This window comes from Phaseolus vulgaris, chromosome 2, assembly GCF_051622355.1.
Source record: "Phaseolus vulgaris cultivar YP4 chromosome 2, ASM5162235v1, whole genome shotgun sequence".
Classification (NCBI taxonomy): Eukaryota; Viridiplantae; Streptophyta; class Magnoliopsida; order Fabales; family Fabaceae; genus Phaseolus; species Phaseolus vulgaris.
The window spans coordinates 4,114,012-4,127,696 of NC_143499.1; the positions used below are offsets into that span (position 1 = coordinate 4,114,012).

The window sequence follows — 13,685 nt, forward strand, 5'->3', positions numbered from 1 at the left end:
TGTTTTTACATGGATAAATTTATATTTCCTAGGTCAATGCAGTGAGATAATTAAGTTGTTAGTACTAAAATGAATTAAGAACATAAAAGGAAATATTTTTTTATATATATTTTATGTTATTTTTCTTGATTTTTATAAGTCACTCCCATTATATATAATTTTTTCAGACAAATAGAATTAAATTTGTTGCATAATAATAGACACCCTCCTTCTTATGATTAACTATATATGTTCATATTTTGTGTGAGTGTAGTAATTATTATGTTGAGGTACATATATTTAAAAAAAAGTCAAGTCTCTACATTAAGTGATAGATCATATCCATTAGTTACAAGACTGAAACATGGAATGTTCCTTCTACTTAAAATCTAATATTTTATGCCCCAATGAAAATTATGACTTAATTTTTAGTTTAATAATGTTCTTATATTATTTTATTTAAAATTTGAAATTAGTAGGAGATTGTTGGAAAATATTTTTATGTTTTGTAATTTAAAATATCTATTTATTTAAATTACTTTTTAAAATACGTAAATCCATTTTTAGTAATATTTTTTTTTCATGTAGTAGGAGATGATTGTTGTTACTTAAAAAATTGAGATGGAGATGATTGTTGTTACTTAAAAATTGAGATGTCAAGTTTCAGATATGTAACATGAAACTTTATAAACAAAAATCATCTATTCTTTAAAAGATTTATTGGATTATTATTTGAATCACAAGTTAGTCAAATACTATGTATTTTAATTTAATTTTGTAACACATTGCCCTTTAACCATTTTTCTATGCAATTGTTTTCTCCTTTGACATGGAAGCACATATTTTAGTGTAGAAATGATGTTCCTTCTATTGCTTTATCATAATCTATCTTTGTATATAAAAGTCAAGAGTTTTTGTTATATGTTAGGTAAGACTAATCCTATTCATTCTTACCCAATAAGCCCAATATATAATCCAAAATTTGTATTATTTCTTCAAGTAATCCACTTTGCTTCATTTACACTGTCAGTGATTTAAATTTCATGAGAATGGGATTCACCTAAATATTTTAAGAGGAAATTTCATTTAACTTACTTTATTTAATGAAGTTTATTGACCAAATTGTCGAATTGTAAACAATATTAAATCTATAAATTTTATATAATTTAAAAACAATTTTATACTTCTACGATATTAATATATGATACAATAAAAAAACCTTTATCAATTAACTTTATACAAACAAATATTGGATTCGAGATGATAAACCAACCAATATTTATTTTATCTAAAATTTGAAATGTATTTTAAACAATGATTTCACATAATTTAAGACTTTTCAAATTTCGTATTCTAGAAAAATTATATTTAAGAAATATTATTAAGTTGGAGATCTTATATTTATTTATTTTTTTAAAAAAATATACACTTTCACACCATTCATATTCTCCTTATTTCTTTTAATCGCAATTTTCCATCTTATCCCATTTTTCTTTATCTCTTTTAAGTTCTCTTATTTGTAAAAACTTAATAAACAAAACAGTTTACAAATTATAATTTCTCAAAATTATGGTAACAATCTTACCTCTTACCTCTTACCACCTTCTACAGAATTGCAGAGCATATTCCAAGTGCAGACTAACTTCAATTACAAGAGTTAACAATCTTCAAAGTATGGATATTTGCTGCTTTCATTACCACTCTAACAATTTTACACATCACCACACATTCTAATATAAAATTATTGACCACTCTGAAATAGACAGTGGGATGCTAAATCTTGTCATTGAATAGGGTTAGACTGATCTTTCAAAACCATGGGGACATGCAATATTTCTAAGCAATTCACAATAGGGGAAAATATAACAAATGTTTAGTCACTATATGGGAGATCTAAAGCTGAAAGTTAAAGATGAACCTCAAGCCAAAAAAACTGTTCATTATATTACAATATACATAATACATTCTCGCGAAAAAAAAAAGTTAGAAAGTAGTAACTTCCATGTCGAAGACATTTTGACTATATTGATATTTTCTAAGCTAGTAATGTTTATATATCCATTTCACGTAGCTTAAGAATATAAATCCTTGAAGAGGCATATAGGAATATAAAATAGACTGCAAAAATCATCACTATAATACCATTCCTTAGTTTGGCTGACCTCAAGCACTAAGAAGCATAGAGCTCACTGAGGAGAGCTTAAACTTTCGAACTTTTGAACCATTTTGAGGCTGAATGATTATCTCGGTACTTGATCTTACGGTTTCTTCTTTCCACTCCGGTTCTGATGCCCCTTCACTTCTATAGTCCCGCAACCTGTATAGAACTTGAAGCCTAGAAGGAGCTGCAAATCATTCCAAGTTAGTCAAAGAAACCGCAAACCAATGACCAAATCAATGCAAATATAGAAATCTTGCTTTCATGAATTTTTTCCCCCCATCAGAGAGAGGTCATTATCAGTTGAAACCATAGGTTTATTGAAGATCATTTGTCTCACAGGTATTTATTTCAACTTCATAATTAGAAGAACTGCAGGATTAATAATCAGCAATGAAGAGATCAAAAAACATATTTTCCTGATTTCAAAATATCAGCTAAGATGCGTTTGATGCACATTGAGGGACAATATAACTAAAATAGCACAATATAAGTAGTTGAATTACAACCCAAATTTTGTTCTGTTTGTTGTTTGGTGGCTAATGCACAGCACAACCACATAAGCAGTTGAGGGAGAAAAGGGCTAGAAAGGGTGGAGGAGGAAAATTGAGGAAGAGAAAGGGGCCAGGAAGTAGAACTGTCAGAGAGGATTTTTTTTTCTTCTAACTTTTGGACGGTGTTGTGAATAAAACAGAAACTTGTACCTTCCGTTGATTTGTTTTGTACAATGTCCAGTTAAAAACCAAACATAAACCAAGTTTTTAGCTGTCCTTTAATTTCTAGCAAATCAAGCCTTTCGCTGATTTTATGCCCTGATTTTTCTTGATCTTAATTCATATACTTTTAACAAAAAGGACAATTCTACTGTTACTATGTTTTGGGGATAGAGGATATCATAACTACTGTTAAGCACACAGATACAACTGGAAAAAGTACAATCATAATTTATTCCCAAAAGATTACCCAGTCCAAACATGCTCGTCTTTTGGATTACCACACGACCAACTTTTGATCTTCTAATTTGTCTTAAAGCCTCAACGTCTTCTTGTTTGCCCTTAAATTCCTGGAAGTCCCCCAATACATACTTGTTGCCTTTGAGCTCCACCCTATAAGCCAAACAAACTCTTTGTAAGTGAAAAATATGATTTGGTAAATATTAAATTATACCAACAAAACTCCAAAACACACTGTTATGAAGGCATGCACATCTGATTTCTAAACCCCACTTAGATCACAACTAACCAAAAAACTGAACAGAATAATTTCCTCAGCTGCACCAAAATCATGGCTTAGGTAGGGGCTAAAGCAACTTATATTAGTGTTTTAAATCAAACAGAAAAGAAGGCACTGAAATAGTGAAATCACCAAAATAAAATACAAGTAAAATAGATGGAACCGTCCATCGGTCAGTTCATAACAGTGTATTAAAAATCTCTTTTATAAAGAAAAAGAAACCCAGCTGAAGGTTTAAGTGGGCCTATGCTTTATGGCTCCAAGCTAGCTTTAACATGATCATTTGTAATTCTGTGATAACACATACATAAACCCATCATCGGGCCCTCTCTTAATAGAGCTTTGAGGTTGAATTGGTTTTGACACACATCAAGCAAGCAGAAACCAGATTTTTAACAAGCCAACATCTGATAGGTCACAAATGGATTGACATATTTGCTTCCCTAAGCCAAAGTTTTGTCAAGGCACTATTAACAGAATCAAATTGCAATAAGTTTTACTAAAATTCAGTGACTCATCAAGTACAAAATGATGACTAACCTATCCCATATTGGTGCTGAGCTAAGGACAAAATCAAGATTCTGATTAACAGATTCTAGCATATCCTTCTTCCCACTACGAAAAGCACTCTTTACCCAACTAGACAATGTGCTCTTTGCTTCTGGCTTCAGTTGAATCCATTGATCATGGGTAATAACTTCAGATGGAAAACCATCTGCAGGAATGGTACTGCAAATACAAATAAAGAGATTAATTGTTTAATTTTGACATGCATTAGCAAAAGAGGTAAGATAACATTATCAGTTGCTTTTGACTAGATTTGCAGATGCATTTTTCCTGTAAAAAATACTGTTTCTCAAGTAATTGAACCATACACCAACATTTGCAACTTATCTAACATATTTCCAACTTATACAAAAGTTTAACTAGAAATTACACAGAATTGATTTCTTCATTTCATGCAAAGAATTCATAAACATGTGAATAGTAAAATAGTCACTAGTCCATTACAAGTATCAATGTTGTACCCATGTTGGATCCCAATATTGTGAAAATCGGCTTAGTAAAATCTTGTCAGAAAGGTTCCTAGGTCGTCTAACTGTACTAGGCCATCCAATGTGTGATATGCAGTTTCTACCATATATGGTAGCATGCACTGAAGTCATGGGCTGACTAGTGAAACCGTCTAAGTGACTTTCCAGTTCAGTAATTAGAAGCATTGTTCACATGTCTTCCTCATTAGTCTGGGTGTGTTTCACATGTGTTAGTTGTATTGGTATTGTTTTATAAATAACCTTTGTACCATCATTTGAAGTTAACCCTTGAGTTGTGCTTGAATGAGTTTGTTGTAAGAGAGAAACTACGAGTTGTAATATGTAATTGTAGTGGGTTTTGTTATGGACATAGATTGAAGTTCAATAACACTTCAATTGAACCATGTTATCTCTTAGTGTGATTCTTTCTAGTTCTTCCTCTTATTTTTACCTGCTACCTACTTGCTATGTTTGTGGGTTTCTCCGTTATCATTCTCTGTTTGTGGTAGACACATCTGCAGTTGATTTGTCTGATGAGCCAATTCCAACAGATACTCTTTGGACACTTCCAAGTATGCATTTTCAATTTGTTTCCCTGATACTGCTCGGTACATATTTGAAAAGTATCCATTCTTTTTTTCGTTTAATTTTTTTTTTCTAATGTGACTTGTATACTTCTAGATACATATCTGAAAAGCTTGCCTTGAAACACCTAGTCTAACCATGTTTTTCCTCATGTTGTGAGAGGAATTGATGTACATATTCCTTTACTCCTTTTTTTGAAGAGCAACAAAATGGGTCCAAAATGAACTATATTTGGTGTATATGCATCCCAACCCTTAACTTTTGTCTAGAAAAGATAAAGAATATAATGTACAGAACAGAAGAGACACGTTGTGGAACATGAGTGAAGCATGATCCAGTTGACAATGGTGTTAGACTTCTTGAATTGGCAGAGTAGCGTCTTCGTCAAGCAAACTTAGAAGCTATGTTTTTTTTCTAGATGATGGTAATGGAGGAGAGAAGAATGACACAGTTAGCATTAAAAATAGCTTAGTAATGATGTTTCTGAAGAGTCAATACTCGTTTTGAGTTCTACCCAAAATGTTTTTCTTGATACAGTTACCCAAGATTCAAGATTAGTTATGATATAGGCAGGAACCGTATTTTTTGTTAAGATCACAAACAACAAATCAAAAGAGAGCAGCATCAAAAAGATTAGAAGAAGAATTTGGCACTAATAATAGAAAGTGAAATCACGAGTAGATCCAAAATCATACCATAATTTAGGATTTGGAAGTATAACTTTGCAACATATGTATCCTTCAGGCAGAGCGACCCCTCTCTGTTCAAGATATGATTCGAGAATAGAAGCTTGCTTCCGTGCTTCTTCCACCTGTACATAATTTGAGAAAACAAACTCATTAACTAGGCAATCCACTGGTGTTCTTCCACGTCTAATGCAGCAGTCTCGATAAAAGAGTGAACAAAAAGAAACCCAAACCACTCTTCATAGTACAATTCAATAAACATCCAAACCAGTTTTCATTCATGCCATCTTACGAAACAGCATTCTATGAGGCAATCAAAGATGCAAGTGTTCAGCATGTATAAGAATATTATAATGATAATAATTAGTGGTTCCTTACAGGATCAGGGTGACGCTCTGCTTTACGTTTGTCTGGCTTTTCACAGAGCCAGCTACCATCGCCTCCAATTGTCAAAATTCCTGAGAAGTTTTTCACAGAAACCACCACCAGCTCTCTGCAGTATAATAAGTTGAAATTCAAAATAAAAACGAAACCATACTTCAAACCTCACAGTAGTAGCCATTGCCAAAATAAGAAAAAGATTGAAAAAGAAAACGGAGAATACTGTTTGGTGAGAAGAACCATATCAATGCTCTGTCGAGAAGCAGTGTCAGCATCGGGAATTCGAAGACCCACATACACATTTGCTCCGTAGAGTTTTTTAAGCCTGAGAAAAATTGAACTTGATTTGTGCCCTAGAAGAAAAATAGGAGAAAATGAACAGAAGAAGAAAAAGAGAGGGAGAGAGACCTATCGGCGACGGAGAAAAGAACAGAAGAATCAGATCCTTCCATGTCTAAAACGTCGTCGTCGTAGAAGAATCGTCGGAACAATTTGTAGATGACGAGACCGAACAAAATCTCCACCCACATCGTTCGTTGCTTCTTCTTCTTCGGTCTTCCACCCACATTGACTACCTCCTAAGCTTTCTACTTCGTATTTATACCTCTCAATTTCTATTTTTCCATCTTTTTAAATTCTTTCACTCATTAAATTAATATAAAATATTAGTATTTTGTCTAATATAGTTATACATCACTTCAAAATCGAGATCAAAGTTAATTTATATATATCTTTCTTTTTTAAAAATATAAAGAGTTTTATGTTCAAAACGGACAATACTTTAAATATAATTATGAACCTGATGATTTCATTTTAATGAATTTGAGATTCAACATTTGACTGACACCTTCCTCCTTAATCCATTACATATTTAATTAAATTATGAATATATATTGTACATATTCAGATCAATAACCGTTCATTCAATCTAGGTTACTACTGTAGAATCCATTTATATCTTATAGTAATTATTTATTATTTTTCTTAATAGTATGAGTTCAACCAAACCTATAAATAAGTGATGACTCTAGGGGACATCCTAAACTCTACCATATACTCTTACTCTTAACTCTCTGTTAAGAATTTATCATCATGTGTGCTCCTACTAACCTAAGCATCGGAAAGTCTTTTGCAGGTGGACATTCCTCTTCTATTGAAGTCCTAATTGAGTTGTACTCTCCAAATTCATTTGTTTAGAACATAAAAGTCGGTTGCTACTTTTAAAACATAAAATCAAATGAAAAAAAGAATTAAGGACATAGAATTTTGAATTTATACTTTTATGTGAAATTTAAAGTTGTAAAATGTTAAGATAAAAATCCGTTTTGTGGATACCTAGAGTGCGAGCACAAGAAAAGAAAAACACTGCACAAAGCAGATAGCCCAAACATGGCACAGAACAGAGATTTTTTGAGGTAACAGAAACCATCTTTAGTACAGAGTCCTTCAGAGGTGAAAATCTGTCTGCCAAGTTTAAGTCTTGAAAGAGTACAGTTATTTTCAACAACCCGTGTGAATGGCATCACTGCAAATAAAGATTCAATTGTAATCTTAATGGTTTTTTGTGTTATTATTCGATTAAAAACTGAACCTTTGTCTCAGTGTTAACCCCAAGCCAAGACCACCTTTATTTTTGGAAAGCAAAAGAGTATTAATTCCAAGTGACCAAGAGTATATTTATGTCTCTTTGCTTTATATATATTTGCTTGGAGATGGAGGATGGAATTTTGGAGTGTTAAGGAGTGACTTTAAAACAAAATGGTGTTCTTTCCGAGAGTTGATTATGGATACATATAATACTATTCCCATAAACTCGATAATGGATACTTATTATTCCAAATTTGGATGGAAAGGAGATGAAAAAGTTGATCATTGAGTTTCTCACAAACAACATGGAAATCTATATCTATATGTTTGATTCTTTCATAGAAAGTAGGATTGAAGGCAATGTGTTACGCCACTTGATTATCATAGTATAAAACTGTCCTAGTAGTGGACTGAATGTGAAGATCATAAGAAGGTTGGTTTTTATATACCGGAGAATGTGTTGAGCAATTTGAACAGTTATTTTTCAGAAGGAAAATATTTTCACTACATCAAAATTATTAATATGGTTTGAATCACGATGTTACCAGTCCTCTCATATAAGTTGAAAATATGAGATTATCTCATTTGTAAAATATCACAGTTTTCTTCAGATATACCAATGGATGTTGGGATAGTGTGTTGCAGTTATCTACAAATGAGAATGCATGAAAGAAAGAAGATTATTAATTTTTTAGGAAACTTTTATATGCTATAACTCTGTAAGTTGTGGTTTCATTGATCTTGTTTTTTTTCACACACAAAAAAGAACCACGCACGTGCATGAGGATTTGATTCCTTTAAAATGAAAAGATTGCGTGAATTGAAAAATCATCAGATAATATTAAAATCTGAACAGGTTTTTTCATCAGAGTATTTTATTCTCTGCAAGTACAGTTTCTCAGTATAGAAAAAACTGGCTCGTGAGGGGAATGCAATCAACAGAGAATGTGCAGAATTGCTGAATCAATCATTAGAGTAGTAACTTTTTTGCTTCGACATATAATTTAGAGTCAATCCACTTAGTATATACAACATGCAAAAACATTTTTTAACAAATCAATGTAGAAAGTGGTGAGAAATTGAATATATATGTCAAAGGGGTAGCAAACATCAGAAGTTCTATCTAGAGTTTCATTGGAATGAAGATAAGATGGTATAAAAATACAATCCAACTTGCCACTTCTTGATTTCGTGAGATCTATGTAGAAGGGCAAGAAGAATCAAAGTAAAGGGACAAAAAAATAACAACAATTGCACCACATACAATTTAGTGTCAACATGGAGAACCGCAACCAAAATAAGTGACTAGAGTAAGACTCCTAAACAATATTACATGCCTCAGTCATTCTTTAAAAGCTATTCATCAAGAAGCAAAAATCATAAAGCAAATACATGCAAACAATTTAATGTTCAATATACCAGCCAAGGTAAAATGTTGTTCTATTTGTGATTGCTTCCACCCTTTTTCTTGAGAAGGCTTCCAAACTTGCCAAGCAAAGGCTTCTTCTTCTTCTTCACTTGTACCTTTGATGGTGAGTTCCTCCCACTATCATCAACGTTTTCTTTTAAAGAGGCTCCATTCATCTGGTCAAAGCCCTCACCACCCTCTTTCTTGGAGTTAACTTCCTCTTCAAAGGATTCAGGCTCTGGTTCTCTCTCTGGTGAGAATTCCTTTTTCTCAATCTTGCAGCTCTCCCACATTTTAAATTCGGCTTCTACAGAATCATCTTTTGCTTTGTCTGCATCTTCCTTCACTTTTCCATTCACATTCACAGGTTTGGGAGATTCAGTTTTCTCAGACTTGTCATCCAAGGGAATACTTTCCTCCTGTAAGTTTTGCCCAAGTCCCTCTTCATCAGCTGAAAGCTCTACCTTCTGGGACAAGTCTTCTCCACCATGTCCATTCTCTTCAGAGAATTCAACTACTTTAGGAAGCATGTCATAGTCTTTCTCACTGTCAGTAACATCCCCATTTTCCTCAGGCTGATTTCTGCTTGTAACTTCGTCGAGCATCTTCGATAACTCTTCCACCTTCTTAATAGATGTGGATTCCCTCATTCGAAGTTCTTCATTTTCTTGAAATACGTTCTGAAACTCATTTTCTTTGTCCAATAGACTCTCCTTCAACTTCATGTTCTCAGCCTTTTCTTCTTTAAGTTCTTCTTGCAGGTGGATCACCTCAGCCTCAACTTCCTTGAGATTTTCCTTTAGCTGTGCTTCTTCCTCCTTCTTGGCACCAGCTTCTTCCTCAGTTTCCTTGAGTAACCTAATCAGCCTGTTAATTTCTTTTCCCAGGGATGAGTTCTCTTCTTCGGTTAGATTTAAGCAGTTGACAAGATGATGTTCTCTCTGTTCCCACTCTGCCTTGGAGCATTCCATGTTGTTCTTGGAATTTTCAACACTACATGTAAGAACGTCAATCTCATGTCGTGCATCATTAAGCATGGACTCGTATTTTTCATTAGTGGTTTTCAAGACCAACTTTAAATCTTCAATCTGAGACACGTAGTTTTCATGTTCTGCATGGCTGGCTAATAGCTTTTCTTTGGCATCCCTGGCTTCTGTAGATACTTCATGCAAAGCAGAAGTTAAGCTTTCCATCGCCCTTTTAGTCTTTTCATCTTCATCTCTACAGATCTCTAATTCATTAATTAGTTTGTCTTTGTCTTCTAATAGGGTCTGAACACTGGAAGCTGCAAGCTTTTCACTGTTCAAAGCCTGAGCCTTCTCTTCCTTGACTGTCTCGAGTTCAGATTCCAGAGTTTCAACCTTCTTTGACATTTCAAGACTCTCTTCCTTAGCCACAAGAAGACAACGCTCTGACTCCTCCAGATCTCCTCTCTGTCTACCAATTGTTATTTCCAACATTCCCACCTTCTCTTTAAGACTAGAAATTTCAGATTTTGCTTCATGCAACAACTCGTTGTTTCCTTCCAACTGTCTCGTTACTGATTCCAAAGACGCTGATGCAGATCTCTCCAACTTATTTGCTTCTTCAACCTTCACTTCTAGCTCCTCGACCTTTTTCGTCCACTCCTCTAGCAGACTGTGTGCATAAGATTCAGCCATCTTGGCAGCTTCAAGCTCCACATTAAGCTGTTCAATGTGATTCTCTTTCTCCGTCAACTTTGCATCATGATCCTTTGCCTTTTCAAGTTCTTCATTAAGAGCTTCAATCTCTGTTTGTAGCTCTGATACAATCTTGTTTTCACTAGCCTCAGTTTCCAGCTTTGAATCTAGTAAGGCCTTCAAATGCATCAGCTCGGCTGAAAGAATCTCTGCTTTCTCCACATGAAGCTCCGCAATTTTAGTTGCATCGTCAGCATGACTCAGAGCCTGGTTCTTTGCATCACAAGTCATGGCAAGCTCTTGCTTAATCCGCTGAAGCTCCTGAGTAGTGGAGAGAAGGGAAGCCACATCCAAAGCATGCTGGTTCCTCACACTTTCAAGCTCTTTCTGCCATTCCACTTCCTTTGCCTGAACAACTTCAATTCCAGCCTGTTCCAACTCAACGGCTCGGAACTTCTGAATCTCGGAATCCTCCTCCGCCCGCTTTTGAGCCACCATTGCCTCCCTGAGTTTTTCATTTGCTTCCTCAGCCACTACCTGTGCTTCTTTCAGCTCGTCAATCGCTTTTGCCTTCTCTTTCTCAGCCTGAATCAGCTGTTCCTTTGCTTTCTTTAGATCTTCTTGGGCAAGGTTTAACTGGGCCTGCAATTCTGAACCCTTCGCAACTCTTGGAAGTTGTTTCTGAAATTCAAGGAACACAATAAACATGTATCAGAGGACAGATAACCAAAGCAAAAGCATGACTAAACAGATTTTCCTTTTTTTGCCATATCAAACTATCAATAATCACATACCACACATCTCAAATGGATAACAAGCCATGGATCATCTAAACATTCAAATTCCAAGAAAAAAATGCCAAATAACTGATGAGAATCATAACTAACACATGATAACACATTTCACGTTTACTTATTTTATACACTTGTTAACAGACTTGAGAATTTAGCAGGTTCAGAATTCTCAAAGAAAAACAGAACTGGAGAAGCAAACAGTCCAACTTCCCAAGAGTTTCCATTTAGTAATAAAGCCAAACATGACTAATCTCAGATAAGAAGGGATACATAGTACATTTACTATAACTTACATCAGGTGTGGTGGATGCAGGTCTTGGTGATTTGCGGTCAGTGACAGGCTTAGAATTCAAAGATCGTGGCGATGCTTTTTCTGCAGAAAGGCGCAAATTTTGCAGAGGTGATGGTGATTCTGATTCTGGTTTGGACACTCCTTTGCTGAGTCTACTAACTCTTGGAGTTGCAGGTGAGGTTTTGTTGGGAGTTGATGGCCTTGCCTTGTTGGGAGTGGCTGGAGTTGCTTTGTTGGGGGTTTCTGATAAACCGGATCTATCAGATTCACAATGTCAGGTTCATACTACACCATTGAATGAAATGAAAAGACAAGACACTGAAAAGTAACAAAATGCCATTTTTGCTCCCATCAGAGAGATGGATCTAAGCCTAAGAAACCAACTCTTAGTACCAAACTCAGCATCTAAACGCATTCTCAAGCCAAACTCCTCAAACAAGAAATAACCACCAACCCAGAGAAACAGGAGATAGCACGCTATTAACTGCTACCCAAAAGCCAGAATTAGGGCCAAAAACACAGACAACGATGCAATCACAAACCAAAAAACACAATCCAACAAGAACAGTAGAAGATCAAGGCTCAACAATAACTAAAAATAGAAATAAAGCAAAGCCCATCTTAAAATTCCATGCACACACACCAAAAAAACATGGAAATTTACTCAGATGAAGAAGAGGGCATTCCACATAATGTCTTCAAATAGCAGATCAAAACCGTCAATTACAAAACCACCCAGAAGAGAAGAGAAACTGCGAGGCCGTACGAGGAAGAAAGTAGAAGAAACCCACATCAGATCTTAAAGCAACAGAGACACCCACAACACAAAGCACCGAACTTGACATACCTGGATTTTGAAGCCATTGGTGGAAGCGGCCAAGTAAGAACAAAACGTGAGAAGGTGTTGCCTTTGCTGAAGTATCAGTTGCAGAACCCAGAATGGTGAAGTTCCAACATTGTCAGAAAGAAGAAACCGAACACATTTGGGATCAGAGTGAGATGAAAAAAAAATTCAAACTTTTTCTTTTGTTTCTCTTTTTGTCTTTTGGGAAATCATGGGAATAGGAAGATGATGAAGAGGAATTTACAGAACATGAACATAAACCAAAGCCAAACAAGTGGGTTTGGTTTTCCTGTCTCCAGAGTAGCCACAGCAACACACTGTGCTATGCTCTCTCTCTCTCTTTACCCTTTTGATTTTGATTTTCCTCTTTGTTTCTTTGTTCCTCTTTCAATGGAAGCAGTGGTGAGAGGGTGAGGGAAGTGAAAGGACAAAAGTAACCCTGAGTTTTGTTAAATCTGTGAAAGGCAAAGGTATGTGTAGCTTTTTCAGAGGCAAAGAGCTGTCTGAGAGTCTTCCAACCTTACCCTTCTTTTCAGGAAAAGAGAGACTCTGCCATGGGATTAGGAACTGACCCTGCAACTCTTTTTTTTCAATTTATGCTCCAAATCTAAATACACTCACAATTCAATTTCCAACAACATGTGCATCTGTCCAAATTTTCAAAACAAAACTGTTTGGTTTCATGAACCATAAAATTCATTTGAAACAGACACCACTGCATGTTACCAATTGCTTTGCCAGGTTGGATTATTTTAAAAAGGAGACATGTGATGTCAACTTCAAATCACCAAATAACATTCATGGTTTTTGCTTTTCTCAACTTTTTTTATGCTTTAACATTTAAAAAAAAAACAAATAATCAATCTCTTTTTTAAATGATAGTTTTAGGACTCTTAGAGTTACATACAATTTGTAATTAAAAATAAATATATAATAAAATGTAAATTTGTAATTAAATAATATAAAAAAATATTAAAATAATAGTATTGGAAGTTGTAATGTGGTTTTATAAAATTTTGTGTTGTCAATGTCATTACTCTTTT

The 13,685-nt window shown here is 34.6% G+C and overlaps 2 protein-coding genes across 2 annotated transcripts; both read right to left on the reverse strand.

The window, feature by feature from the left end:
• Window positions 1-1,892: 1,892 nt before the first annotated feature.
• LOC137810336 (plasma protein) lies at window positions 1,893-6,665 on the reverse strand. Its single transcript, XM_068611541.2, has 7 exons — window positions 6,465-6,665; window positions 6,280-6,381; window positions 6,054-6,168; window positions 5,685-5,800; window positions 3,911-4,099; window positions 3,101-3,243; window positions 1,893-2,324 (listed from the first exon to the last, which is right to left on the reverse strand). The coding sequence occupies exons 1-7, from the start codon at window positions 6,584-6,586 to the stop codon at window positions 2,143-2,145; spliced, it is 969 nt and encodes a 322-aa protein (XP_068467642.1). The 5' UTR covers window positions 6,587-6,665; the 3' UTR covers window positions 1,893-2,142.
• A 2,079-nt stretch (window positions 6,666-8,744) lies between these two features.
• LOC137810343 (WEB family protein At3g02930, chloroplastic) lies at window positions 8,745-13,414 on the reverse strand. The gene is made up of 3 exons (XM_068611555.1): window positions 12,646-13,414; window positions 11,800-12,055; window positions 8,745-11,393 (listed from the first exon to the last, which is right to left on the reverse strand). The coding sequence occupies exons 1-3, from the start codon at window positions 12,660-12,662 to the stop codon at window positions 9,084-9,086; spliced, it is 2,583 nt and encodes an 860-aa protein (XP_068467656.1). The 5' UTR covers window positions 12,663-13,414; the 3' UTR covers window positions 8,745-9,083.
• Window positions 13,415-13,685: the final 271 nt, after the last annotated feature.

What these genes read in the sequence shown, in the direction of transcription:
- LOC137810336 (XM_068611541.2), bottom strand. Translation starts at nt 6,586, where the DNA reads ATGTGGGTGGAGATTTTGTTCGGTCTCGTCATCTACAAATTGTTCCGA. An exon ending in TCAGCACCAATATGGGATAG is followed by an intron (nt 3,244 to 3,910) that starts GTTAGTCATCAT and finishes TTTGGCTTATAG; the next exon opens with GGTGGAGCTCAAAGGCAACA. An exon ending in GACGAGCATGTTTGGACTGG is followed by an intron (nt 2,325 to 3,100) that starts GTAATCTTTTGG and finishes AATGATTTGCAG; the next exon opens with CTCCTTCTAGGCTTCAAGTT.
- LOC137810343 (XM_068611555.1), bottom strand. An exon ending in CTGCATCCACCACACCTGAT is followed by an intron (nt 11,394 to 11,799) that starts GTAAGTTATAGT and finishes CTTGAATTTCAG; the next exon opens with AAACAACTTCCAAGAGTTGC.